The sequence below is a fragment of the Cervus canadensis genome, chromosome 6, assembly GCF_019320065.1.
Source record: "Cervus canadensis isolate Bull #8, Minnesota chromosome 6, ASM1932006v1, whole genome shotgun sequence".
Lineage (NCBI taxonomy): Eukaryota > Metazoa > Chordata > Mammalia > Artiodactyla > Cervidae > Cervus > Cervus canadensis.
The window spans coordinates 20,003,065-20,030,966 of NC_057391.1; the positions used below are offsets into that span (position 1 = coordinate 20,003,065).

The window sequence follows — 27,902 nt, forward strand, 5'->3', positions numbered from 1 at the left end:
GAATGAGGCGGAGGAGTGAGGGCGAGGAGGAGGAGGAGGAGGAGGAGGAGGAGGGCGAGAAGGAGGAGGAGGAGGAGGCAGGGAGCGAGCGAGTGCCCAGGGTGAATCAATGGAAACCCCCTCACGAAGCCGGGAAAACACTTCAGCCGCAGCCAAATAGCATTGATTATTTTCCTTCACTTCCCTCACCGCCGTGAATTTATTTATTTATTTTTTCCATCTCCGTCCCCGACGCCCCGGAGTGAGCGCTGGAGGGAGGGAGGAGGAGGGGAAAAAAAGGAATCAACACATCGGAGAAGTCCCTTCCAAGAGCCACCCCCTCCCCTCCCCGCCTCGCGCTGCTCGGCGGCCGCGGTTCGACTCCCGTCCCTGCTTCCAGCTGAGGTGTAAGTGCATCGATTTCCGATGCTGCTGGGTTGGTTGGTTTTTTTTTTTTTTTCCTCTCCCTCTCGTCTTCCCTTCCTTGCTCTTCGGAAGCTTGAGACTGAGGGGAGAGGAGGCGCTCGGAGACTGCCGCTGGAGGGCACGGAGAGGGACCAAAGGGGACTGGGGGAGGGGACCCAGACGGACAGACGGTCAGACCGAGAGCCTGAGGAGAAGGAGGGACAGGGTTGTGGGAGGGAAGGAGCGGGCCTACGAGAGGGCGAAGAGAGAGAGGCCGGGGTGGAGGCAGAGGCGGGGAACCGAAAGGCATCGAAGCTGGACTAGGAGCCTGCCGGACGGGCGGAGGGTAACGAGAGGCTAGACGGGTCGCGCCGAGCAGCTCGGGGAGCGGGGATCCCGGAGGGAAGAGGAGGCCGGGTGACTGTGGGGGCTCGGAGCTGTCAGTCTAGAGGGGCCTGGGTCTCGGCGGCCCCCCGCCGGCCTCAGGACGGGCGAGGAACGGCGGCTAGCAGGCGGGCTGACGGATGAGCGAGCTCGCCACGGGTGGGAGGGTGGGAGGGGAGGTGGACACCCTTAATCTTTGATTTTTAGGTTTTGCCTGAAGTTGAGTTGTTTGTTGCTTTTTGGTTTTTGAAAGGTGCGACTAGTAGGTGAGGGGAGGCCACCGCTCCTTTTCAAGGTGAAGTGTGCCTCTCCTGGCCCACCATCTCTCCATCTGCTCTTGTCTGTCCCTCTCTCTGAATAGCTCTGTCGTTGAGCCCTTGACCATGCTGGGCCTGTTGCCCTGCAGATCTCTGTCCATGTGTCCCTACGTCTGGATTTTGCCATTCTCATTCATTCTCCCCACCCATCCACCTCTGGGTCTGGGTCTGTCTGTGTGTCACTGTCTCCGGATGTGACTTCCTATCCGGGCGATCCTCTCGCTGTGTATTCTTGTCACTATGTGTCACACCTTGGCTGCCTAACTGGTCTACCCATCTAGGACTCCTTCAGGGTCTGAATGGATATCTCTGGCCTTTTCAGGCTGCCTTGGAGTTTGCTTATCAGTCATGATTGATGATTGTGGTAGTCACTGGCGAGGGGCCTGGAAGAGTGGAAGGATAGGTGTATCTCCCCCAAGGATTCAAGTGCCCTTTCCGCATAGCCAGGACGGCCTGTCTTCCACTTTCACCCCGGGAACTTTGGAACTTCCCAGCATTGTTAACTGTCCCCTTTGCCGTGTGCCTGTATCCCCCATCAGGACCTCACCACTGGTCTCCTGCGTGTCCCCTGCCTCTCCAGGAGCTTCCCACCACATATCTCTTCATCACTGACTCGATTTTCCTCCCTTCCCTCCCTTTACCATTATATATTTTTTTCATTTCCCCGTTTGTGTCACCCCCTTTTTTCCCCATCCGCATCTCCCATGATCTCCTTTGCCTATTCTTCACCTTTGTTCCTGTAATCTACCCTCTTCCTCCCTTTTCTCTTTGGTCACCCTAAGTTTCTTGTATTTCTTACCCTCTCACTGAGCATTTTAACTGCAGCAGCAGAAGATACCAGGGAGCAAAGAGGCTGGGAGAGTAGGGGAGTATGGTTTGTGAAGGCACATAAACAGGCCAAGAAATCAATTTAATGGGCTTCCAGGGGCATATAACCCCTTCATCGGTCAGAGTCATTATGTTTCATTCACTGTCAAGTTTGATTTTGTAAGGGGACATTCTCTGGGACTCAGAGCTCCACCCTGCTTGGTTGCCTCTTATCCTTCAGTTCATTCTAGACCCTGGTGGCTTTTTCTCTACTTTTTAATTTGTCTTCTTCTTGGGTCCTTGATCTTATCATATTTGGATTCATTGTGCTTCTTCAGGAGGCAGTTTTCATCCATGTGACAGAAGCTATCTTATGCAAAGGGCCAGGTTCATTCAGCCTAAAGAATGGGAAAGGTGGATAAACAGTGGGAGAGTTTACCTTAAAACAAGCTCCTCATTGTTTTTCCAGACTTCAGGGGCTTGAAGAGGAGGAGGTAGATATGGGCAGAAGATGGAAGATTTCACAGGTGGACAGCGACAGAAAGGAAGAGGAGAGAGATAAATGCACAGGGTAGAGAAATGCATGATGTGAGGAACACGCAAAGGAAGAGAAGAAAATTCATGTAGAATGGGGGCAGGGGAGGAATCAAGGGGTGATTCATGAAAAATTGGGAGAATGAAACAAAATATGAGTTAATAATGATACAGAAGGTGACAGGGAGAGAAAGGATAGACTATTTCTCAAGAGGAAGGTCAACAGAAAAAGCAATATGAAATGAATAAATACAGTGTTAAGATGGGGGAAGGGAGGAACTGAAGAATAAGATGAGGTGGGAAAAGAGCATGGTACAAAGAAGGGGAATGGAAGGCAAAAAGAGGATTGCTGAAGCAGATCAGAGCAGCACAGAGCTTGGTAGGGGAAGAGGAGAGGATGAGGTATCAAAGGAAACAAATGCCTCTGGTGTGAGGACACAGCATGATGGATGCAAAGAGAGCACCGCAGGAGGGGCAATTTGGAAAAAAGAGCAGAAATACCATTGGGCGAATCCCCAAAAGAGAGAGGTGCCAAAGGAGAGGAGAGGAAACGCAGAGATATCTGGTGAAGAGGAGAGATTTGGCTCATTCCGTTGGCCAAATCCCTCAGTAACCTACTGGAGGCCTCTGCATTTCATTCCCAAGCCAGGGCAACATGAGCAAAGAGATTAAAAAAAACTAGAAATTCCCATTTACTTTAACTGATAGGAACTGGAATCTTTCTAGCCCCTGAGCACCAAAGACCTACAGCCTCTGATGTCATAAATTGCTGGTGTTGCCTTGGCAACCTGACAGGGTTCCTCCCTCCATGATGTCAGAGCAGCGGGTGTTACCTTAAGACCCACAGAGGAACAACTTGCGGCTTTGCTGAGGAGCTGTACACATATTGGCCAGGGCCAGAGTCAAATCTGTAGGATTCCTAGGTTGGTAGCTTGACCTTGCCTCCCTGCAGCTATTCTTAGCTCTAAATGAAATCTTGTTTGTGGACACCTGAGGTTCACTAGAGCCTACAGGAGCAAGAGGAAAGGATCTCAGGAGACAGGGGCATTGAGGACGGGATGGTAGGACTGAAAAACAGGCAAAGAAGGAAGAGCGTGGAAACTGGCAGTTACAGAATGTGAAAGAAGGGCTTTGTAAGCAGGAAGGAGAGTTACTAAAAATGTAAGATGAAGCTCGCTTTGGGCTTTGGGTTTAGGAATGGACACGAAGCTGGAAATGCAGATTAGAGGGGATAGGAGCCCTGTGAGAGCTGTGTGAAGCAGGAATACAGAAAAAGGAAGGATCTTGAATGGAACTTGGCTGTGAAGGTAAAAGAGGGGTGGGGGACTCTGAGAGAAGCTGTCAATGAGAGACCCAAGGTTAGTCCTGATGACGATAGGAGCAGGCACTGCCTGTGTCTAGTTTCTGATTGTTTTCTAGCACCTAGCACGATGTCTGTCACACAGGGGATGCTTAATATCTATTGATCAAGACGGTGAATAAATAAAAGGAGGCTAAGGAAGCGGAGCCCACCTTCCTTTCAGCCCAGCTCTCAGGCCTAAGTCTGCATAAATGGGTGAGTTGAGAAAGCAGACACTGGAGGAAAGGACTGGAGGGCAGTTACCAGAAGTGCCTGTGAAACCTGAGGCGGACAGAGGAGACACTGGGTGAGGGGCACACTCAGAGGCATCCAGGGCTGATTCTAGGTGCTGATCTGGGGAGCCTGCAGAGATCATGGGAGAAAACATGAATGAACAGTCTTAGGAGCCCAAGAGGAAGATATGGAGGAGGCTAGAGAAAGGAGGTGGTTTCCAGAAAGGTTAAGAGTTGTTTCTAAAGACAGAGTTGGAGATTTGAATTGGAAGTAGCATCCTTACCCCACCCCATTCCCAGTCATGAGACTACAATGGAATCTGCCATATGTAAATACATAAATACACACGCATGCATGCGCACAAACATGCCAGCCACAGAATTCATAAATCAACACAGACCCAAAATCGTGTCCAAATCTAGGCAATTACAGGGAAGTCAGCATTGGCCAAGTGGGCCAAAAGGCAGAAAGAGGCACAGACTTAGATGTAAGAAGCCCTGTGAAGGATGGCCTTGACGTCTGACTATGCATTGCCTTGTTGGAGTCTAGAGGTTTAGAGTAAAACAGGAGATGGCAGGAGATGCACAGCTCATCACAACACTGAGATCTGTGAGCAGGCTGCTGAACACAGAAGCCATAGCGGGAAAGGATGCACCCAATCAGGAATTATAACTTAACCTGTGCCTGTGGTGAAGAGTCAAAAATGCCCTGAATGGATCAAAGGAATCCAGGAAAGAAGCCCTGGAAGAGAGGTCGCAAGCTGGGAGCCCTGAGGGAGAGTCTGTCTATAATAAGAATGGCCAGGGCAGCTGGAGAAGGGTCTGGCGGGCGGGGGCCTTCAGCGAGGACTGTGGCGGCTGGATGCACTGTCAGCCGCTGCCATGGACTTGGGCAGCTCATATTTTGCAGCAGGCGACAGGCTGTCGACACGGCGGTCCTTTACCTCACCGTTAGAAACTCATTTCATTGATTTTTCCATCTTTCTTCTCTGGCTTCTCAGTCATCCCACCACTCACTTTTCCAGAGCCCCTTGCCTCTCTGTGGAAAGCTCCAGGGGACTGCCTGCCCACGCCTTCTCCACCCTAGGCCAGTGAGATAGCGTGAAGGATTTAGAGGTGCCGTTCAGCACCCTGAGGTAATCCCATTGGCTCTCACTGCTCCCCTCTAATAAGCACACGTGCAGACCAGGGCCTCTGTGTCCAGCTGTCTCGGGTACCCAGCTAAGGGGTTGACAGGGCCGAGATCCACCTGTTCTCCTGTCACCAAGCTGTACATACTTGGAAGAAGACACCTTTTCCTAATCCCTCCAAAGACAGCATGGCATCCCCTCAAAATATCTCTTTCAAAGTCAAATGAGAGAATAGGAGCTGTCTCTGTATTGGGGCAGGAATACGTGATTACGCTGAAGCCAAGGGTCCAGGTTGGGAATCACAGCAGGGCCACCCACTGGAACAGTGCTGGCACTGGGGCCTGAGCAATTAGAAGGCATAAGTAGCACGTGGTTTCTGCAGAGAGAAGAGGGCATTCATATGCAGTGTCTGGTCCTGTGTAGCGTTTTGAAGTGCACAGTTGGAAGGGCAGGGGTGGGTGAAGAAATGTTTACTTCATGTGTAGACATTTCCGCCCGTGCCTCCTCCAGTCACAGCCAACTACCTTCAGTTTCTCCCTTTGGGGCTGGGATTGGGCTAAAGGTCAAGAGTCAATTGTCAGTCATTTGGCTTCTCAGTGGAGGAGGGCAGAGGGTGGGAGGGGAGTGTTAGACTGTGTTTCCCTGAGGAACTGATGGGGCTAACACCATTTTTCCTCAGATTTTTCATTCCGTTTTGTCGGTTGACACCCTCCCACCCCCCACCCCAAAGCCCTCTGGCCCATTCTCTTTCTCTGGTCTTGGTAAGGTGGTTTCTCTGGGACCCAGTGTGTCTTGAGTCTCTGAGTCTGGCTTCTGCTGCTTGCCTTGATTCAGGTGCCTGTCATCCCCCATCAGTTGTCTTCCTTTCAATCCAGCCATTTCCACCTTCTCTATCACTTTTCTTGCTTGTACCACAGCCGCCTCCTTCCTCCCATCCCCAGCGTCACCAGGCTATGTGGTCTTCAAACCTAGAGATAAATCCCAGTGCTTTAGGGACAGGAGTGTGCTTGAGGTTAGGAAAAGGGAAGGCTGAGGAAGGCTTAGACAGGGAGGCAGGGGAGGCAGGGCAGGGAAGAGTGGGAAAAGGGGAAACCGGCAGAACAGGACCAGAACGGTATAAAAACCATGTGACCTGGAGCCGGGAGAGCCGGAGGGAAGGCCACAATTTAAATGAAAAAGGAAGGAGGGCGGTAGGCTGAGGCTGCGAGGACTGAGAAACGGAAGAGAAAAACCCGGAGCCTGACCCCCTGCAGAGAAATGAAGGCCGAGAGGAGGAGGGAGGCCGAGTGGCTGTGGGAGAGGCGTAAGGCGGAAAAGGCAGGCGGCCGGCTCGGCCTCCGCCTCAGTCCTGAGTTCAAGCCGTGCCGGCTTTGACCCTTGTGGGAGGAACTGAAGTGGCAAATTAACGACGATAATGAAGTCACTGCTCCTTGTTTGTCTTTGCTGGTTTCCCCTTGAGATTTGTCCTTTGGCCAGACGGGGCACCGTGGGGGAGGGGAGGGCCAGCAGCGGGGGAGGGGAGCGGAGAAGGGGACGGGAGATGGAGACGCAGCGGACAGACAGACCGGCGGAGCAGAGGGAGGGGTAAAGGAAGCCAGGAACGGAGGCGAGGAGGGCAGGGGAGAGAAGCGCGGAAAGATGGGAAGGGAAAGAACAATGGGGAAAGGGAGAGGGACGCCTGGAAGGAGGAGCAGAGGCCCCGGAGGGAGAGGAGCAGTGGCAAGGGGAAATGGCGAGCCGGAGGGGAAGAACGTGGCCGGGGCTGTGGGAGCTGCAGCTGGCGGGGCTGGGGGCGGGGCCTCATCTCCATCTCTAATGGCTGTGAAATGAGGTTAGCTCCATTAGAGGCGGTGAGAGTGTAACGGGATCACACTCATTAGGGCTGGGCCATCCCAGTAATTACCACCACCCCAAACACGCCCGCGCCAGCCGGGCCACCGCGCGCAAACAGGCACGCGGCAGCACACCCAGACAGGACACCCCCACCTTTGAACGGGAAACCCAGGGCCCCCGGGGGGGGTTGTTAACCGAGAGCCTGGGGAGCCCCTGCGCTAACCCCGAAGAGGTGCCCGGACAGGGCTATAGCCAGGCCCTCAGCCACACATAAGATCAGAAAGCAGTAAACACACACACACCCCAACTCAGGGAATTAGATAGGTGGATGAGCAATTATGGTTCCCATTTATTGATCACATACAAAGTGCCAGTCTCAATAATGATCATCTCAATGGGCACAACTCTATAAGGAACTATTTCCCATTCTATTTATGAAGAAACAAGCTTTAAGCAACCCACCCTGAGGACATTTACAGCATAGGGAACAGAACTAGAATTTGATTCCAGACAATACCATACTGTTTTTCTTTTTTTTTTTTCCTTAAGTTCATATACTGTTATGAATACACATGTGTAGACTTTCAGAATTTATCACAAATCTGTGGTAGCTATCTCCATTTCACCTCCAGTAGCCAGACAGACAGAGACATGCACCCAGAATGGCCCGGGCCCCCGTGCAGACAGCAGTGTGAATGGCACTTCCCGGAGGTGCACAAACCTGCAGCCTGTTGTGGCCCATCTTACTGTAACAACCAGGAGAATGCCATGACAAGCTCAAGGAAGCGCGTGACAGCACTATGCTCAAGGCAACAGACACAAGGGCAGAGCAGCACACTCAGACTCAAAGATCTCATTCAAAAGACTTAACCAGCCCAAGCTTAGAAGCTAACAAATTAACTTGAGAGCAGGGTGCTGGAGTCAGGCTACCTGAGGCCAGTCTCGACTCTTATTTTCCAAGTAAGAGGCCTTGAAAATTACATAACCCATCTAAGTCTGCTGCCATGTTTGTAAGTGGGAATGACTAGCTGTATCTATTTTATCAGATTGTAGTGGCGGATTAGGTGATGCGATGCTTCCAGAGGGCTCAGCACAGTGCCTGACACGTGATAAACATTTAAAGGTATTATTATTTTTTGTTGTTTTAGCAGTATTTAAATAGACATTACCATCACAAGGATTCATGCAGAATCAAAGAACGAGAAGGATTTTGTATACACAGCCACTTACAATGGTATCCTTCCAAATAATTCTAGAAGAATTGCATGTAATTCTTTTCAAGCTCAGGGAGATCAAAGATCTTCCACAGAGGTCCCCCATGCCAGGATCAGACAGGATCCGAATCTGAATTCAAGGGTAGAGCCCCCTGTTCTCTCACCGTGGAGTGCTGATACAGAAGAGTTCAGAGCTGACTTGGTGCGGTTATCTAAACCTGGATCTCTCCAGTGCACCTGAAGATCACACAGCTCCTCACTGCTGTCCTAACACTTGCAGCATCATTGAGGGAGACACATTGGCAAGAGGCTCCTGTTCTCTCTGGGACATCCTCAACTCCAGCAGCCGGCATGCTGCGGCACATCTCAGGAAAGTGACACAAATGTGCATGGATGTCCCTCTCCGCTTGTGGTTTTAATCTGTAGCTTCCCTTTTAGCCCGGTCTCCTCCCTCCCTCCCTCATCTTCTCAGCCTCTCCTTTCTCCTCACACCCCACCCAGTTCCCTTCTGCCCACCTTCAGCATCTTGCTCCATCCTTCTCAAAGGGGACAGGCCCCTGCCCAATATGATGCCAAAGCTGTGAGGTCTTGAGGAGACTCGGATTGCAGTATTTACCTGTGCAGATCAAGACCCAACTCCCTGCCCCTTCCCTACCTCTCCCTCCCTTTTCCCTCCCTCCTCTTCTCTGCCTTGGCTGTCCCTTTCTTCACTCTCTGATATTCCTTTCCCTGCCTGCCTCAATCCCTGCCTTTCTTATTTTCTCTCTTTTGGACAAAACTTCTCTTGCACAAAGTAAGAACTCCCTAAATGTTGGGGTGCCAGGGATAGATCTAAAAGAGATAGGTAGAATTAAAATGGAGGAATAGGAATACCTTTTTTTTGTTGTTTTCTTTTTAAATATAGGTGAGCTTTAGAGACAGAGGCAGTGATCATTTTAATGCAGGGAGAAGCCATAAGAGTTTTGATCCAAGTGTGAACCTGGGCAGAGCTTCCAGTCTCTGGTTTGGGATAATGGGGTGTATCTAGACCCAGCAGTCAAGAGGGCCTGTGAGAAGTGAACACTGCTGCTGGGCAGACTAGATTGAAATCCTACTCACCAAAGAATCTGCCCTCATTTAAAGGGCAGAGATGAGAGGAAAAGGCCCGGTCAAGAAGGGGCAAGGCCGAAGGAAAGCATCGGCCTAGCTGCACACACCTTGCCCAGCTCTTCGGGGAGAGGTGGGGTGGGATGGGGGGCAGTGCAGGGAGAGCCAGAGAGAAGGAAAGGAACTGACCTGATGGACATAGAATGGGCACTTTTCACATGTTACCTGCACTGGTCTTCACAAAAGCCGGGTAAGGACAGCAGTGTATGCAACTGTGTGACTCTACAGATGCACTGGAGAGGCCCAGGCTCAGCAAAGCACACGAAGCCAATTCTGAACCCTTCTTCTGTGTGAGCACTCTAAAGTGAGGGCCAGGGAGTTTCCAGGTGAGGAAACAGACTGGATAAGTAACTTACCAGGGTTGCACAGCTGGTGAGTGGGGGCAGCCAGGACTGAACCTGAGTCTGCATAAATCCTTAGCCCATGTTCTTCCACTGCCTTAGAAAAGAAATCTCATCTGGTTAGAGTTTATCTGCTGTTGGTACCAACTGATCCCCCTAATGTGGGCACACAGACTGCCATCTTCCCCTTCCCTCTGTGGCTGCCTCTTGAAAGCAACAGGTTGAAACCAAAAGGAGAGAAAGGCAGGGCAAAGTGAGTGTGGAGGGGGCAGCCTGGAGTCTGGGGTTTCAGAGAAAGGAAAGGAAAGTTCCCCAAAACGGGCTCCAAGGAAAGAGAATAGATGGAACAGTTGAAAAGTTATGCAAGTCTAGAGGGCTCCGACTGGAAATCACTGTATGCAGATTGTAAGCAAATGTGTCTGGTGCCCTCTGGCTGACTTTGCTGGGAAAGACTCTGCCCTGCCAGTGGGTCTGAAGAAAAGTAAGGAGAGGAGGCTTTGTTTTTAAAAGCCGGGGAGCTGGGAGGAGAAAGCCAGTCTATCACCCGGCAGGCCTGTCCCCTCCTCAGTGATGTGCCCTTTGTAACCACTAGGGAGCAGTCCTGTTGCTTTTCTGCTCCAGCTCTGCCTGAGATGGGAGGGGCTCCAGCCCAGGGGAGTCCTGGCCTTGCTGGGGCTCCAGCTCTAGAGGGGGTGCCCCTGGCCAGCCTGGCCCCACACCGCCTGGTGAGGGGCACACTCTTTCCTCAGGCCTCACTTCTCTGGTCCTGCCTTTGCCCTTGTCCCTTTGGCTCCTGTAATTCTCAAGACCCTGAAGCCTGCTCTGCCTACTGTGGTCTCAGAGCCCCCCTTCGCAGTTTTCCGCTTCACATCCAAGCCTTTCTGTCACTCTCATAACATCTTCTTCAGTAGCTCTCAGGTCCTACAGGCTGTACTGAAGGTCCCTGGAAGTTCCCTGGCTTCTTCCTGTTCTAAGTACAGTGTATCTGCCCCCCTGAACAGTGAGGGCATATCAAGAAGTAGGAATTCTTGTCCAGCTCTTTACAGCCCTCCTCCCGTTGAGGAATATCTGTTGAGAGATTCTCGTGATGGGGCTAGCTGCCCCACCCCGGCCCCCCGCACTGGCCGAACTTTGAAAGCAGCACTCCATCCTTCCCTTCTCACCTTGAGGAACAGCCAGGGACCGGGGTCTGCACAGAGGAAGAGAGAGGCAATACCAAAAACAACCTCTTCTGTTTCCCACAGCTTCCTCTCCATCTTCCCCTCTCTCCCCACCCTGTGAGAGAAGGAAGCATTAGGGAAGGAGATGGAATGCAGGGGCAGCAAGGGAGCTCTGGAGACTGAGGGCCATTTTGGAGCTGGAAGATTCATCTCCCGGGATGACTACACCCTCAGAACTCTCCACCCTCCCTTGGCTCCAGGCCTGCCTCCTCCCATCCCCCTCGGTGGCAGCAGCCTTGTAATTTAAAGCTCTCTCTGTCGCCTCTAATGTGATCCTCTCGTTTTATTGACTCTCTCTGCCGTCTGTGGCGCCCCTTCACATCAATCTGTGCTCTAATCACACGGCCGCCACTGCCTGCTCTGCCTCCCCTAACCCCTCTCCTTACAGGCCCCGGCCCTCCCTTTTGACCGTACCCACCTCCACCCTACACCTGACTTGCCCTCTTCCTCCTTCCGTCCTCCACACCCAGGAATGCCAAGACCTCTGAGGGCTTGCCTTCTCCCTAACCCCACAGCTAAGATGTACCCTGAGGGAGAGGAGATGCCCTTAAGGAAAGCCTGGAACCCCAGCAGAGATGGCTGTGGTCTGAGGGAGAACAAGACTCTGGTCCTGGGGGGGGGCGGTGAGTGGGGACCCGTTATCTGGTTCCATGCTACAGTCCATGGGGTCACAAAGAGTCGACATGACTTAGAGGTGAACATCTCTAGAAGGAGGTGAAAACTGAGGTCAAGATAGGAAGGGCAAAGAAAGGGACACAGATTCAGAGAGGGGCAGAAGAAAAGATTGAGGCGGAGGAAAATGGAAGGAGGGAAAGAAGTAAAAAAAATAATTGCTGCAGTTAAAGGTTTGTAATAAATAGTGGGTGATGGGAGAAGCACAGAGTAGAAAGGGGGAGGGGGGCGTGGAGATGCACTGAGGCAGAGATAAATTTGCAATTGAAATTCTTTCCTGTTGAGGAGGAGGGGGAGGTGGGGAAGAGATTTGCAATTTTAAACAGCTGCAGACCTACCCTCCCTCCGCTGATCCAGGTCTCACCCACTAGCTAGCCCAAAGCTAAGCTCCTTTGGTTTCTAGCTAGGAATGAGCTGTGTCTTTTTTCTGTCCTGGGAAGTAGAAGCTTGGAGAGAGGATTTGGGGCTTAGGTCTTCGTAGCCCTCCTTTGCAGTGTGATATGAGTTGTGAGTCTGGGGCTAGGGAGAATTTGCTGATGGATGTGAGGTGGGCCAGCAGAGACACGGCACCCACCAGGTTCAGCCCTCAGCGTCTTTTGCCAGGTCTGAGTTCTTCCTAGCAGGTGAGCCCCCATTATGGGGGTGACAGTGGGATATCAGGCCCTCCAGTCCAACACATGTATGCCCCCACTTCCCCCTGCCCCCCAGGGATTCCATAGGAGGAATGCCTTTATCCCAGAACTTCAGGGCTTCTGCTTTCTGGTTATCTAAGATAACACCCCCACCCCCACCCCCAATTCCTTTACTTCCCTGTTAGTTCTCCAACCCCCCCAGCCCCCCACCCTTGGCCCAGGTGCTGATTTGCATTTTCATGAGCATGCGGAGCCAGCCCCACGCGGAGCTCCTTAATGGCTCCTACTCTGACTTCACGCCTGGCTGGTCCCCCAGGAGGAGGAGGAAAGTGGGAATGGAGGCTTCCAGGCTGACTGGGGCCAGATGGAGGACCCATTCCAAATCAAGGAATCTGAAGGTGAGGGTAAGACGTGGTCCAAGCTGGGAGAAGCCCTACCAGCCCCACCACTTCCTGGAAACACTCTGGCCTGAGCACTGAAGGTTTAATCGTTTGCTGATATTAACAAACTGAAGAGGAGTTAGGACACATGGGACACTGGGAGAAGTATGGGATGGTGAGGCATGGGAAACTGGCGAGTTAGAGGGGGGGAACCAAGATTAAAAAGATTGGGAGCAGCGTGCAGGGCTGGGTAGTTTTAATCAGCTGGAGGGAGCTCAGGAACCCTGGTTTCTAGACTTGGAGGCTCATTTTGCCAGCACTGTGTCTGAGGGCCAGTCCTGCTAGAGGGCGGAGCCCAGGCCACAGCTTTGGGGTCTCTGCGCCCCACCAGTCTTTTTCTAGTTTCAGCTTGGAACTTCGTGATAGTCAGCAGCTCATTCAGCCTCTCTTTCTTGGTTGCCTCACCCATAAAATAAGGTTGTTGTGAAGTTAAAGGAGATAATTGATTAAAGTATTTAACAGTGCGGGGACCATAGTATATGTACCTTGACTTAATATTATTACTGTTACTTTTTTTAAAATCTCTGGGGAGGAGGAGGAGGAGGATTATCTCATACAAGCCTTTGTCTTTCAACTGGCCAAGAAGCTCCTACCTGTGACCAGAGATGGAACTGGAAGGCATCTGAGAGTAGCTTGGTGCCTGCAGGCCAGAGGAAATTCACTGTGGCCTCTGTAAGAGGATCTTGACTTAGGGAAATTACCTCTTCAGGGTGCAGAAAATCTAAGGGTCTTTTCCAGAGTTTATCTACTCATCAGATATGTATGGATATGTGGCAGGCGTCTTTCTTGGTACCAATGATAGAACAATCAATAAAGCAGAGTTTCTGCTCTCATAGAACTTAGTTTCTAGAAAGGAGAAATAAGGAAACCAGGAAATATCAGGTAGTGATAGTAGATCTCTGGAGAAAATACACCCCCCAGGCTGTGTTAGCTTCTGTAGAGAGGGGAGGCCTGTTGGAAGAGGTGCTATTTAAGCAGACATGACAAAGAGCCACTGGGCAGAGACTGGGGGAAGAGCATTGCAGGCAGAGTCAGCAGCTCTGGCCAGCCGCTAAGGTGGGAATGAACTTGCTGTGTTTGAGGAACAAAGAACGTCAGTGGGCTGGCGTTGGCCAGTCAGGTGGGGTGGAGAGTATTAAAGAGGTGCTGGAAGTAGGCAGGTGCCAGATCAAATAGGACTTTTTGTAGATCAGGGAGTGAAGTTTGGGTTTTATTCACAGTGCAGTGAGAAATCACTGATGGGTTGTAAGCAGAATATAGTATGATTTACATTTTGAAAGGTGATTATAATGTCTGAATTTTGCTTTTAAACAATACAGGGAAAGGGGAAGTGCCTGATGATACACATGAAACAAGACTGGCCCCGAGTTAACAAGATCCTAATGTATAGCACAGGGAACTATATTCAGTATCCTATGATAAACCATAATGGAAGAGAATATAAAAAAAGAATGTATATATGTATATAGCTGAATAGCTTTGCTATACAGCAGAGATTGACTCAACATTGTAAATCAACTATACTTCAGTTAAAAAACAAAAAACAAAACAGGGACTTCCCTGGTGGTCCAGTGGCTAAGATTGTGCGCTCCTAATGCAGGGGGCCCAGCTTCGATCCCTGGTCAGGGAACTAGATCCTGCATGCAGCAGCTAAGAGCTGGTGTAGCCAAATAAATAAATTAATTAGTTTTTAAAAACCCACATTGGCCCGAGTTGGGAGACTGTTGAAGCTGGGTGATCAGTAAAAACAAAGGGATTCCTTATATTTGGTCTGTCTTTATCTATGTTTGGCATTTGTCATAATTTTGAATTACATAATTAAATGAAAGGTCATTCTGAGTGGAAGGAGAGGCTGTAGTGGAAATGGAGGCCAACGCGGAGTCTCTTGCACTAGTTCAGGAAGAGACAGCTGTGGCTTTGGCCAAGGTGGTGCTCATGGGGAGGCTGAATGGAGGACTGAGATGCTCGAGAGGTTACTGTCGAATGGCCTGCCTGTGGGTGGGGGTGAGAGGAAACTGGATCTTCAGCATAAGCAACTGGATAAATGGTGGTACCAATTTTTGAGATAGGAGAGATGGAGAGGAACAAGTTCTGGGCAGAAGTAGAGTTCTGATTTTGGACATGTTCAGTCTGAAGTCTGTTAGACACTAATGAAGCTTCAAGTTGGCAAATGGGTCCTTGAATGGTGCCGAGGGAAGAGGGTGGACCTGGAGTATATCGGGAGCATCAGCTGCCTGGCTGGGGGTCTCCCCTGCCACCTCACTGCTCTGCTCTGTCCGTGTCTCCCCCACAGGGTCCTGGCTGTCACGCTGAGATGAACCCCCAGCTCTCCTCCGTCTGCCATGGCCACCCTTAACCTGTCCTCTGTCACTGGCACCATCCCCTCCCCTGGGCATGATGCCCCGTCCCTGCCTCCGGACACCTCCTCCCCCAGCACCCCTTCTGATCCTGTCACCAAAGATGCCCCTGATGCCCCCTCCACCTCTGAGAGCATGAGGTCCTCGGAGGCAGGGGGGCAGCCCCTAGAGTCAGGCTGTGGCCTCGTCCCACCAAAGGAGATAGGGGAGCCCCAGGAGGAGCCTGGCCGTGGCGGCTTCCCACCAAAGGACCTGGGGGTGGAAGAGTACGAGGAGCTGGAGGAGGAGGAGGGAGGGCTCCCTCCCGTGGACCTAAGTGACCACTTATTCTTCGCAACTGGAGGTGAGGCCTGCCTAGTGGCCAAGCTGTTCCCGCCAGGCGACAGTGAGCTCCCATTACCAAAGGGCTTCCCCCGGGGTGAGGCAGGCGTCCAGGAAGAGTCCAGCCTGCCCCTCCTTGCCCACCTGCCCCCTGTACACCTCACTGCCCTTCACGTCCAACATGGCTTTGACCCAATCCAAGGCTTTAGCTCTTCTGACCAAATTCTGTCCCACGATACCTCAGCGCCATCTCCGGCCACCTGTGAGGGAAGGGACGGAGCCTTCTGGAGCTACCAGCTGGCTCCAAACCCACCCGGAGATCCCAAAGATGGCCCCACGGGGAGCGGGGGAGGAGACCCCAGGGCGCTCTTCTGGTTCTGCCTCCTGTGCCGCCTGGGGTTCAGCAGGCCCCAGGCCTTTGTGGGTCACACACGGTCTCACGGGGTGAAGCTAACCACTGCTCAACACCAGGGCCTGCTGGGCAACCCAGCCGTGCTCCAGGAGGGGGACGAGGCCTGCATGGCCCTGCTGAGCTTCCTGGAACCAAAACCACCTGCTCGCCCTTTAGAGAGACCCCTTGACAACAGCAGCAGCGTGAACACGGAAGCCAATGCAGCCCAGATCGAGGACGGCCCCCCTGCGGCAGAAGCCCAGGCCCCCCTCCCGCCCGTGGAAGAAGTCATGGCCCTCAGCCCACCCTCCCCCCAGACCACCCCAGCCATCTGGGACCCCAGCCCAACCCAAGCCAAAGAATCACCAACATCGGCAGGCGGGGCGGGGCCAGATTGGTTCCCCGAGGGGCATGAGGAGGATGGCGGGCTCTGCCCCCAACTCAACCAAAGCTCACCCACCTCCAAGGAGGGGGGCACTCTCCCTGCCCGGGGGGGCTCCCCTGAAGACCCCGGAGACCCGGCCCAGCCCTATCGCTTGGCTGATGACTACAGCCTGGCCCCGGCAGCCTTCCAGGGCCTCAGCTTGTCCAGCCACATGTCTCTGCTGCACTCACGCAACTCTTGTAAGACGCTGAAGTGTCCCAAGTGCAACTGGCACTACAAGTACCAGCAGACCCTGGACGTGCACATGCGGGAGAAGCACCCTGAGAGCAACAGTCACTGCAGCTACTGTAGTGCAGGGGGTGCCCACCCCCGCCTCGCCCGGGGAGAGAGCTACAACTGCGGCTACAAGCCCTACCGCTGCGAGGTCTGCAACTATTCCACCACCACCAAGGGCAACCTCAGCATCCACATGCAGTCTGACAAGCACCTGGCCAACCTGCAGGGCTTCCAGGCCGGGCCCGGGGGCCAGGGGAGCCCCCCAGAAGCCGCGGTCCCACCCCCTGCAGGGGACAAGGAGCCCAAGACCAAGTTGTCCTGGCAGTGCAAGGTGTGCAGCTACGAGACCAACATCTCCCGCAACCTGCGCATCCACATGACCTCTGAGAAGCACCTGCAGAACGTCCTCATGCTCCACCAGGGGCTGCCGCTGGGCCTGCCGCCCGGGCTGGTGGGGCCCAGCCCCCCTCCCCAGGCGGCGGCTGCCCCTGCCACCCCCCCTGACCTCTTTCAGTACTTTGGACCGCAGGCCCTAGGGCAGCCTCAGGCTCCCTTGCCTGGCCCTGGGCTGAGGCCAGACAAACCCCTGGAAGCCCAGCTGCTTCTCAATGGCTTCCACCACCTCGGAGCACCTGCCCGCAAGTTCCCCGCACCTGGTAAGCTCCCTGGGTGCTCTCCTCTTTTCCCTTTCCCAGGGCCAGACTTGGTTCCCTGCTTTCTCCTGAGGGCCAGCACCCCCACCCTTAGGTAATGCCAGCTCCCTTGGCACCCACCCCTCCCGTTGCCACACAGCAAGCCCATCCTGCCCCATTCCTTCCCACGGTCACTAACCTGTCTCTGTTCCCTAGCCCCTGGAAGCCCTTCCCCAGACACCCACCTGCCTCAAAGTCAGCTCCTGGGAGCCTTGTCTGACGGGCTGCCCACCTCGCCGCCCCCAGACGACAGCCCGTCCCTGAAGGTGTTCCGCTGCCTGGTGTGCCAGGCCTTCAGCACAGACAGCCTGGAGCTGCTGCTCTACCACTGCAGCATGGGCCGGAGCCTCCCGGAGGCCGAGTGGAAGGAGGTGGCTGGTGACACCCACCGCTGCAAGCTCTGCTGCTACGGCACCCAGCTCAAGGCCAACTTCCAGCTCCACCTCAAGACCGACAAACATGCCCAGAAGTACCAGCTGGCAGCCCACCTGAGGGAGGGGGGCGGGGCCGTGGGCACCCCCTCCCCAGCGCCCCTGGGAGACGGGGCTCCGTATGGCTCTGTCCCCACCTTGCACCTGCGCTGCAACATCTGTGATTTTGAGTCCAACAGCAAGGAGAAGATGCAGCTGCATGCCCGGGGGGCGGCCCATGAAGAGAACAGCCAGATCTATAAGGTGAGAGTGGGGCGGAAGGTCTGGAATCGGAAGGACACTGCGCAGAGCCTGGGGGAGAGAGGGGGAAGAGGAGACTGGGACGGAGTGAGGAGATGCAGAGTGAGAAAGGGATGCAAAAACCCAGGGCAGCGGAATAGGAGAAAAAAGGCAAGGGCACAGGGTAAAAGCTATTTGGAGTCAGGTGTGGAGAAAGAGAACAAAGGATGGTGGACTCTGACCAGGTGACTCCAGTACTTTATTCAGCTTTTCTGGTGTTTGGGACTAGGCAGGAGGGTTCTTGTGTCTGCTCAGTCCATCTCGTCCCCAGAACTTCTAGAGGATAGAATCAATTCTATTCATACAGTAGGGGGGAATCCAGGATTGGTGGGAGGAAGGAAGGAAGGCGGGGGAGCAAGAGCAGTCACATTAAGGTGGCCAAAGGAAAGAAAAGAAGGGCTCAAGAGAGAGGAAGGGACGTGGGGGTGCTGCTGCTGGTCAGACTCCCCTGGGGGAAGCAAAGGAGCCCCCTGGAATCGGGGGTGTCTGTCCTGGGCCTGAGCAGCCTCTTTGCGTGCTTTCAGTTTCTGCTGGAGATGGAGGGGACCGCGACGGCGGCGGGGCCAGAACTGGGGCTGTTCCGCTGCCTGCTATGCGCCTGGGAGACGCCCTCCCGCCTCGCCGTGCTGCAGCACCTGCGGGCACCTGCCCACCGCGACGCCCAGGCCCAGCGGCGCCTGCAGCTGCTACAGAGTGGCCCCGCGGCTGACGAGGGGCTCCCGGCTCTTCAGAGCATCCTGAGCTTCAGCCATGGGCAGCCCCGGCCTCACGGTGAGGAAGAGGGGACAGGAGAGGAAGGGAAGGGCAGCCCGGGCGGGAGTGGGGGGCCCAGGAGAGAGTGGCGCAGGGACGAGAAACGGATCTGTGCACAGTCCAGAGCAAGTGGAAAGGTGCCGTGAAGGGTGCTGAAACTGGCTTTCAGGAACACTGGGACAAGAGGCTATTGGAGGAGAAGGAAGAGAAGAGCAGAGGTTTTGCAGGATGGAGAAATAGAGCAGGCAGGGAGGGAGGTGAGAAGGAACCACCCAGTGAGTCTGAGTAGTGACCGGTGTGCTGGCAGTGCTGGGGGGAGGAGGGTGGTGGTGGCAGGAGCTGGTTCGGAAGAAGGGAGAAGAACAGAAAAACAATAGACAGCTTTGGGCTGGGCCAGGACTGGTCAGAAGGAGGTGGGAGCTGGGGGCGTGGCCCAAAGGCAGCAGGATAGGACGCTCTTGATGAGCTCCCCAGCCTCTTCCTGTCTCGGAGGAGCTCCTCAGCCCCAACGCTGGGCTTAGGGTCCTCCTTAGGCAGCTGAGGTTGTACCAGAGAGACTGGGAACAGCCTGCCAGGTACCACTGATCCAGGGAGTGCAGAAGAGCCTGAAAGGGACTATGAGACGTGGGCACAGGCGTCCGGGCTTTGTAGAGGCTGGCGGTGGGTGAGGGTGAGGGCATAGGCAGCAAGAACCAGGAACAGGCAGCATTGACTGGTGCTAATTGAATTGCCAATACGCTGGCTGGAGTTAAGTGCCGGAGGGGCCCAGATCAATAGCTAACGATTCTGGCGCAGGGCTGAGTGGAGTTAAGGAACTTTAACACTTTAATTAGGCTGCCACCGAAAATAAATTCCTACACATCTGTCAATTCTTGCTTGAGTGGTAATCTCCTCTCCCAGCCATTCCTGCCGCCTCCTACTCACCGCAGCGGCTTCCCTTTAACTTCACCTCCCCACTTCGGTGCCTCTCACTCTACCTTTCTGGGCTCCCTGCTTCCAAGATCAGTCAAGACAGGGAGCTGAGTTTGGTCTTCTTCCTGTCTACTGCTGGGCTTGTTCCCTCGTCTTTAAGTGTCGGGGCTAGACTCACAAAGATTTCTTGGGCCCTGCAGAAGGAAATGGCAATCCACTCCAGTATTCTTGCCTGGGATATCCCATGGACAGAGGAGTCTGGCAAGCAACAGTTCAAGGGGTTGCAAAAGAATAGGCTACAACTTATCAACTAAAACAACAGTAACCAGTCCTAACACTGTAATTTTGCCCCTCATTCTCTGTATTTCTTTTCAGCAGCTCTTTTGTCTTCTCCTGCCTACTGATTTTTTTTTTTTTTTCTGCCTACTGATTTATCCATCCATCTTCTCCTTCATTGCCTGGCTGCTTGTCCTGCTTCCTCTGCCCTTTTTCTTCCCTTCTGTAGTGTTTTATCCTTTTAAATTGACTCTCCCTTCATCCTACACAGGGAAGACTCCTGTCACCCTCTTAGCTGGGCCACCCACCCCTGAGAAAGATGCCCAGAATAAGACAGAACAGTTGGGTGAGTTACTTATCTGGTCCATTTCTTCCTCCATCCCTTGTCCTCCTCACCGCCCCTCCCCCCACACCCACCCCACAATTCTCATACATTCTGAGGTGCTCATGGAACCTTTCGGTAATCCAGACACCCAGCAAGGCCTCCAGTGCAGAAGGAGCTACCATGATCAGGGAGGCGGAGCCACAGAGAGCTGGGTGCTCCCGCCCTGTGGCCATCCCGCCAGCCTGGGGTCAGCCCTACTAAGCCCCACTCCCTGCATGAGTGCAGTTCTGTAGTTTCCTGCTCTTTCTCCCTTTGCCCAGGGCCCACCCTCTACCTTGCAAGCCCTGCGCTACAAATCAGACCATCTTAAGGGCCCGGGGTCTGTGAAAGGAAGAGGGAGGGCTGTCAGAATCTCTGAATCTCTCTTTTCATCTTCAGTTTCTGAAGAGGCAGAGAACAAGACTGGCCCTCCTGGAGACAGTGCCAACCAGACCACGGTCAGAACTGGGGTAACGGGGAAGAGCTGGGGGGGGGCTCTGATTTTACTGAGATCTGCTCACACTGTAAAGGCTGAACTGTAGACCTTTACAGACAAGGGATTTCAGACCAAAGGTAGACTTCATTTTGTCATGCTTGTGACTCATGTCACTCTGAATACAACAATTCTGAAATTGCACCTAGGTCTGGTTACAGATGTGAGCACAGTTGACCCTGAGGGGTGGAGCACAAGGGAGATAACAAACAGGAAGCGATGGTGGGAATTTGAGGGACAGGTGACGAAATAAACTATTGAGGGGAGGGAAGACTGGAAGTAGATGGAGGGAGGGAAGAAGTAAATAAATGAAAAGAGAAAGGCAAAAATAAAGCATTAGCTGCTGCCCAGCGGTTTATTTCTGCTGGGAGCAGAAAGATGAGACGTGAAGTTCACCTTCTAGAGACCCTGGGTGCGCTGCCCTGGCACCTCCCTGGGGCAGAGGAACTGACCCATTGACCCAGGTGATCCGGACAGCAAGCTCTGCCAGTCTGGATGCCTGACCTAGGCAGGACCCAAGGGTCATTTAGGTTGACTCTGGGGGGTCCCCAGCCTCTGGTCTTGAGGTGCCACCCCCTGCCTCCCAGCTCTCCACACTGGACTGCACACAGCGTGTGTGTTATGACTGCAGACACTGCAGTAACGGCATATATCCTCGGCTCCCTTGCGTCCCGACTTCGAGATGTCCGCTCCCAGGCCTGAGTGCATTAAGCTGAGCATCTGGATACCCTTCCATTCTGGCCATTCCCTCCCTGATGTGTGGTCCTGGACCAGTGGCACTGGCAATGGGAGGAAGTGAGCCAGGAAGACAGAAATGCAGGCTGGAGGTCAGGCAGTCAGGTGACGAAGGCAAGGCGGAAGCAGAGGGGCCTCCCCGCCCCACCTTCTGGAGGTGTGGGCAGGAAGGTGCCAGCCAAGCCAGGCCAGAATTCTCCTGGGCCACTGGGGGAGCTGTCGTGTTTGTTTACATTAAAAAGGGAAGGGGAGAAAGAGGCAGGCGGAGAAAGTGGGAGCTGCTGAGACTCTGAGGGAGAATGAGGCGGCTTCTGAGCAGACAGGTAGGGAGCGCCCGCTGCTCGGAGAGGCAGAGTGGGCAGGGAGCCTGTGGGGTCCAGGAAGTGCCAGAGGGGAGGGGGGCCATTTCACAGAGGAGATACCGGCAGGGTGGGGGCAGGTAAGAAACGAAAACTGAACCAGAGGGGTAGGGACAGGGCCCTGTGTCGGCTGGAGAACTGAGCAGGCAGCTCAGGATGAGAGAGGAACCAGGATGAAGGAGACAGGAGTGGAGGGCAGGCGAGGGCAGTTCAGCCTGGGCCTTTGTTTTGTCAGAGGGAAGTGAGGGTGGAGTCAGCTTTCAGCTGTCAGGACTGGGGCTCCTCCTCCATCAGGAGTGAGGGGACCCGGCCATGTCCACAAACCCCAGGGCCCCGAGATGGTGGGTCCCCCCCATCCCTGACACCCCGCCCGTGTGCCCCCAGGTATTCTGCTGTCCATACTGCAGTTTCCTGAGCCCGGAGTCCGAGCAGGTGAGGGCTCACGCGCTCTCCCAGCACGCAATGCAGCCCACGTTCAGGTGCCCGCTATGCCAGGAGCAGCTGGTGGGCCGGCCTGCCCTGCACTTCCACCTCAGCCACCTCCACAACGTGGTGCCCGAGTGTGTGGAGAGGCTGCTGCTCGTGGTGAGTCCGGGGGGCGGGGGCCAGCAGCTGTGTGTGCTGAAGGAAGTGGCTCTGTGGGGATCTGACAGGAGTTGAGAGCTGGACGCAACCTGGGGGCTGAACCTGTCCAGCAGCCTCTGCTCACTGGTGAGGAAGCACCACTGAGGCGTGTGAGAGCTGGCTTCCACTGCAGGCACGGCTGAGGCTGTAGGACAGCGGAGGCAGCAGCCAGGCCCTCCCCCGTGGGGAAGGCAGGGATTAGATGGGAAGTCAGAGGAGCCTGGAGCTAGACTGGGCACGACCAGGTGTGGAGCCGGGGGGTCTCGAGTAGAGGGCCAGTGGGGGAAGTCACTGACCTCTCTTCCATTGCAGGCCACAACCGTAGAGATGACCTTGACGACCAAAGTGCTGCCCGGGCCTGCTCTAAGCCCTCTGGGGGATGGCCCAGAGCCCCCCTCTCCCGCACCAGAGCCTGCGCCCAGCAGAGCCCAAGCCGCAGGTAAGGATTGGATGGCAGACCTCCCAAGGGGACCTGAGTTCCGTGAACGAAGCAGATCTGAAGATAACTGAGGCAAAGACTGTGTGTGCTAAGCTCCTTCAGTCGTGTCCGACTCTCTGTGACCCCACGGACTGTAGCCCACTGGGCTCCTCTGTCCATGGGGATTCTCCACGCAAGAATACTGGAGTGGGTTGCCATGCCCTCCTCCAGAGGATCTTCCCAACCCAGGGATCTCATAGGAACCCACATCTCATGTCTCCTGCACCTGCAGGCGGGTTCTTTACCACTAGCGCCACCTGGGAAGCCCGAAGCCAGGAGGAACTACTCTAGATGTTAAGTGGGTGGGGTCTGACTCAGAAATGGTTCCCTTCTCACTGCGCCCCCTTCTCTCTCCCCTAGAAGGCCCTCACCTGACCCCAGAAGCCAGTCCCGATCCTGTTCCTGAGCCTCCCCCACCCTCAGTTGAGGCCCCAGACAAGCCCACGGGAAGCCCTGACCAGCCCCCATCTCCAGCCCAGTCTCCAGCCCCTCGTCCTGATGCCCAAGCTGAGGAAGTAGCGCCTCCACCTGCCATGGCTGAGGAGGAAGAGGGGGCTGGTGGGGAGCCCCGCCCTGCAGACCCCGCTCCGGCTGACTCTCGGCACCCTCTGACCTATCGGAAGACCACCAACTTTGCCCTGGACAAGTTCCTCGACCCTGCTCGGCCCTACAAGTGCACTGTGTGTAAGGAGTCCTTCACGCAGAAGAACATTCTCCTGGTCCATTATAACTCAGTCTCCCACCTGCACAAGATGAAGAAGGCCGCCATTGACCCCTCCTGCCCAGCACGGGAAGCTGGTTCCACGCCTGCCACCGCCGCCGCCACAGACAAGCCCTTCAAGTGCACGGTCTGCCGGGTCTCCTACAACCAGAGCTCCACCCTGGAGATCCACATGCGCTCCGTCCTGCACCAGACTCGCTCCAGGGGAGCCAAGACTGATGCCAAGGCTGAGGGGCCAGAGCGAGGCCCAGAAGAGCCCAAGGAAGGCGAGACTGAGGGGGAGGCAGGCCCTGAGAAGAAAGGCCCCGAGCCCAGCGGCTTCCTATCTGGACTGCCCTTCCTGTCCCCTCCCCCGCCTCCCTTGGACCTGCACCGATTCCCAGCCCCCCTCTTCACCCCCCCAGTCCTGCCCCCATTCCCTCTCATGCCCGAGTCACTGCTTAAGCTCCAGCAGCAGCAGCTGCTCCTGCCCTTCTACCTCCACGACCTCAAGGTAGGGCCCAAGCTAGCACTGGCTGGGCCTGCACCGCTGCTGTCCCTGCCGGCTGCCGCCCCTCCTCCCCCACCCCCGCCTCCGAACGCTGAGCTGGCTGAGCAAGAGTGGGAGCGGCCCCCTATGACAGAAGAGGGGGCTGAGGCAGGGCCCCCCTCACCCCCGCACCCAACGCCCAACGAGGCAGCCCGCACCGCAGCCAAAGCCCTTCTAGAAAACTTCGGGTTTGAGCTGGTGATCCAGTACAATGAGGGAAAGCAGGCTGTGCCCCCACCCCCGACCCCACCCCCGCCAGAGGCCCTGGGGGGCGGGGACAAGTTGGCTTGCAGGGCCTGTGGGAAACTCTTCTCCAATATGCTTATCCTCAAGACACATGAGGAACACGTGCACCGCCGCTTTCTGCCCTTTGAGGCTCTGAGCCGATATGCTGCTCAGTTTCGAAAGAGCTATGATAGCCTCTACCCACCCCCTGCAGAGTCCCCCAAACTGCCCGACGGGCCCCTGGATTCCCCTGCTCCCCAACTGGGCCCACCTTTCCTGGTCCCAGAGCCTGAGGCAGGGGGTGCCCGTCCCCTTGAGGAGCGAGGTCGGGCAGGAGGACGCTGGCCCCCAGAGGAGGATGAAAGCGCCAGAGGGAATCTTCCTCCCCTGGTGCCTGCAGGCCGCCGCTTCTCCAGAACCAAGTTCACAGAGTTTCAGACCCAAGCCCTGCAGTCTTTCTTTGAGACCAGTGCCTACCCCAAGGACGGCGAGGTGGAGCAGCTCGCAAGCCTCTTGGGCCTGGCTAGCCGCGTGGTGGTGGTGTGGTTCCAGAACGCCCGCCAGAAAGCTCGTAAAAATGCCAGCGATGGTGGGCCTGTGCCCAATGGAGGAGGCACCGGGGGAGCCTCCGGCTGCAGGCGCTGTCACGCCACCTTCTCCTGTGTTTTTGACTTGGTGCGGCACCTCAAGAAATGCTATGACGACCAGCCTGCTGACGAGGAGGAGGAAGAGGCAGAGAGAGGGGAAGAGGAGGAAGAGGTGGAGGATGACGCAGAGGAGGAACAGGGCCCGGAGCCCCCAGCAGGGCCTGAGGGCCCACCACCAGAACCCCCAGACAGGGAGGAGCTGAGCCAGGCAGAGGCCACAAAGCCAGAGGGCAAAGAGCCCGAAGGCAGGGCCCCTCCCTCGCCTTCCCCAGTCCACACCTGTGACCAATGTGCCCTGTCTTTCCCCAGCCAGGACCTCCTGACCAGCCACCGCCGGCTCCACTTCCTGCCACCCGTGCAGCCCAGCGCTGCCCCCCACCTCCTAGACCTGCCCATGCTGGTGTTTGGGGAGCGAAACCCCCTGGTGGCAGGCACTCCGCCAGTGTCAGGGCCACCCCTAAAACGGAAGCACGAGGACGGCAGCCTGTCCCCTACGGGCAGTGAAGCGGGGGTGGGTGGGGAGGGCGAGCCCCCCAGGGATAAGCGCCTGCGCACCACCATCCTGCCCGAGCAGCTGGAGATCCTGTACCGCTGGTACATGCAGGACTCCAATCCCACACGCAAGATGCTCGACTGCATCTCTGAGGAGGTGGGACTCAAGAAGCGAGTGGTGCAGGTCTGGTTCCAGAACACCAGGGCCCGGGAGCGGAAGGGCCAGTTTCGAAGCACCCCTGGGGGAGTGCCCAATCCTACAGTCAAGCCCCCTGTTACACCCAGCCCTGCACCCTTCCCCAAGTTCAACCTCTTGCTGGGCAAGGCAGATGACAGGGCTGGGAGGGAGGCCCCTAAGAGGGATGCACCTGCTCTTCCCTACCCCACGGTCACCCCGGCTGCCGGGCCCTTGCCTTTCTTGCCACCTGGGAAAGAGGCCCCTGCTCTGACACCAGAGCCACCTCTACCTCTCCCAGCTCCCCCTCCACCCTGTGAGGACGAGGGCCCAGAGGAGCCATCAAAAGCTTCTCCAGAGAGTGAGGCTTGCAGTCCATCAGCAGGGGATTTAAGTGATTCGTCAGCTTCCAGTCTGGCCGAACCTGAGTCCCCTGGGGCTGGAGGGACCAGTGGGGGCCCAGGGGGTGGGGGTGGGGTTCCAGATGGGATGGGGCAGCGGCGCTACAGGACCCAGATGAGCAGCCTGCAGCTGAAGATCATGAAAGCCTGCTATGAAGCCTACCGAACCCCAACCATGCAGGAGTGCGAGGTGCTGGGCGAGGAGATCGGGCTGCCCAAGAGAGTCATCCAGGTCTGGTTCCAGAATGCTCGCGCCAAGGAGAAGAAGGCCAAGCTCCAAGGGGCAGCAGTTGGTGGAGCTGGGGGCAGCAGTGAGGGCCCCTTGGCAGCCCAGCGCACTGACTGCCCCTACTGTGATGTCAAATATGACTTCTATGTCTCCTGCCGAGGCCATCTCTTTTCCCGCCAGCACCTGGCCAAGCTCAAGGAGGCAGTCCGAGCCCAGCTGAAGAGTGAAAGCAAGTGTTACGACTTGGCGCCAGCACCCGAGGCACCCCCGGCTCCCAAGGCTCCACCCGCCACACCTGCCTCTGTGCCCCTCGGGGCTGCCCCGGCCCTGCCTCGCCTGGGCCCGGTCCTCCTGTCTGGCCCAGCTCTGGCCCAGCCCCCATTGGGCAGCCTAGCTCCTTTCAGTTCAGGTGAGTGAGAGCTCGGGAGGAGCTGGGCTTCAGAGGGCATCTCCCTCTAATGGGGTTTTCCTTCCTGACTCCTGGGCCTCCCTGTGTTTCCTGCTGGTGCAGGAGGGAAGGGGGCATGGAGGCTAGGTGGTGGGAGGCGTGAGTGTGCAGGAGGTCATCTCCAGCAGGCAGGATGGGGGCGCCGGGAGGTGGCTGATCATCACTCTTCATCTTCCTAGGCCCTGCAGCCTCCTCAGGCCTCCTTGGCCTCGCCACTTCGGTCCTACCTGCTACCACCGTGGTCCAGACCGCTGGCCCAGGCTGCCCTTTACCTCAGAGACCAGTTCCCGACCAAACCAAGCCCTCTCCGGCAGGCACCACTGACTCTGCCCCGGGCCCACCCCCCGAACTCTCTGGGGACAAGGTCTCTGGTGAGCGAAAGCCAGTCGCAGCCCCCACCAACTCCTCCGCTGACGCCCTCAAGAACCTCAAAGCATTGAAGGCCACTGTCCCAGCCCTGTTGGGGGGCCAGTTCCTACCCTTCCCATTGCCTCCTGCTGGGGCTGCCACACCGCCAGCGGTTTTTGGCCCCCAGCTGCCGGGGGCCTACTTCCAGCAGCTCTATGGCATGAAGAAGGGGCTGTTCCCCATGAACCCAGTGATACCTCAGACCCTCATCGGACTGCTCCCCAACGCCCTCCTCCAGCCACCAACCCAAGCCCCCGAGCCCACAGCCACCGCGCCTCCGAAGCCACCCGAACTGCCTGCTCCCAGGGAGGGGGAGGCTGGGGAGGCCGACGAGTTGCTGACGGGCAGCCCTGGCATCTCCACCGTGGATGTGACCCACCGCTACCTGTGCCGCCAGTGCAAGATGGCGTTTGACGGGGAGGCGCCGGCCACTGCTCACCAGAGATCCTTCTGCTTCTTTGGGCGGGGCTCTGGGGGCTCCGTGCCCCCGCCGCTGCGGGTGCCCGTCTGTACCTACCACTGCCTGGCATGTGAGGTGCTGCTGAGTGGGCGAGAGGCCCTAGCCTCGCACCTGCGCTCCTCGGCCCACAGGCGCAAGGCGGCCCCGCCACCGGGGGCCCCACCCGGCACGGCCAGCAACGCTGCCGCCACGGCTGCAGTGGCTTTTGCCAAAGAGGAAGCAAGATTACCTCACACGGACTCCAACCCCAAAACGACTACTACCTCTACACTTCTAGCTTTATAAACAGATAAACCAAGATGTGGGGGAAGGGAGGGCCTTAGGTCTCCCCTTGCTCCAAGGGGTGTGTGGGGAGCGCAAATCCTTCCCCCCGGCCCCGCCCACCTCACGGGAACCTCAGTTCCCACCCTCCGTG

The 27,902-nt window shown here is 55.9% G+C and overlaps 1 protein-coding gene and 1 long non-coding RNA gene across 7 annotated transcripts in view; one reads left to right on the forward strand and one right to left on the reverse strand.

Moving 5' to 3' along the window:
- Positions 1 to 27,859, forward strand: ZFHX2 (zinc finger homeobox 2). Of its 5 annotated transcripts, none has more exons than XM_043471139.1 (11): positions 1 to 386; positions 8,008 to 8,084; positions 14,920 to 17,012; positions 17,205 to 17,722; positions 18,283 to 18,529; positions 19,971 to 20,045; positions 20,463 to 20,521; positions 22,035 to 22,235; positions 22,587 to 22,713; positions 23,113 to 26,580; positions 26,799 to 27,853. In XM_043471139.1, exons 3-11 carry the CDS (start codon positions 14,969 to 14,971, stop codon positions 27,770 to 27,772), a joined length of 7,713 nt encoding a protein of 2,570 aa, XP_043327074.1. In that variant the 5' UTR covers positions 1 to 386; positions 8,008 to 8,084; positions 14,920 to 14,968; the 3' UTR covers positions 27,773 to 27,853. The 5 variants fall into 5 exon arrangements, with proteins under 5 accessions (XP_043327074.1, XP_043327073.1, XP_043327072.1 ...); XM_043471138.1 differs by lacking the exon at positions 8,008 to 8,084 and adding an exon at positions 12,503 to 12,584; XM_043471137.1 differs by lacking the exon at positions 8,008 to 8,084 and having other exon boundaries at positions 26,799 to 27,859.
- Positions 5,934 to 27,902, reverse strand: part of LOC122443192 — a 30,832-nt gene continuing 8,863 nt past the window's right edge. For both annotated transcript variants that reach the window (XR_006269948.1, XR_006269947.1), the window contains one exon: positions 5,934 to 6,096. This is a non-coding gene — a long non-coding RNA (uncharacterized LOC122443192). The remainder of the gene's footprint in view (positions 6,097 to 27,902) is intronic.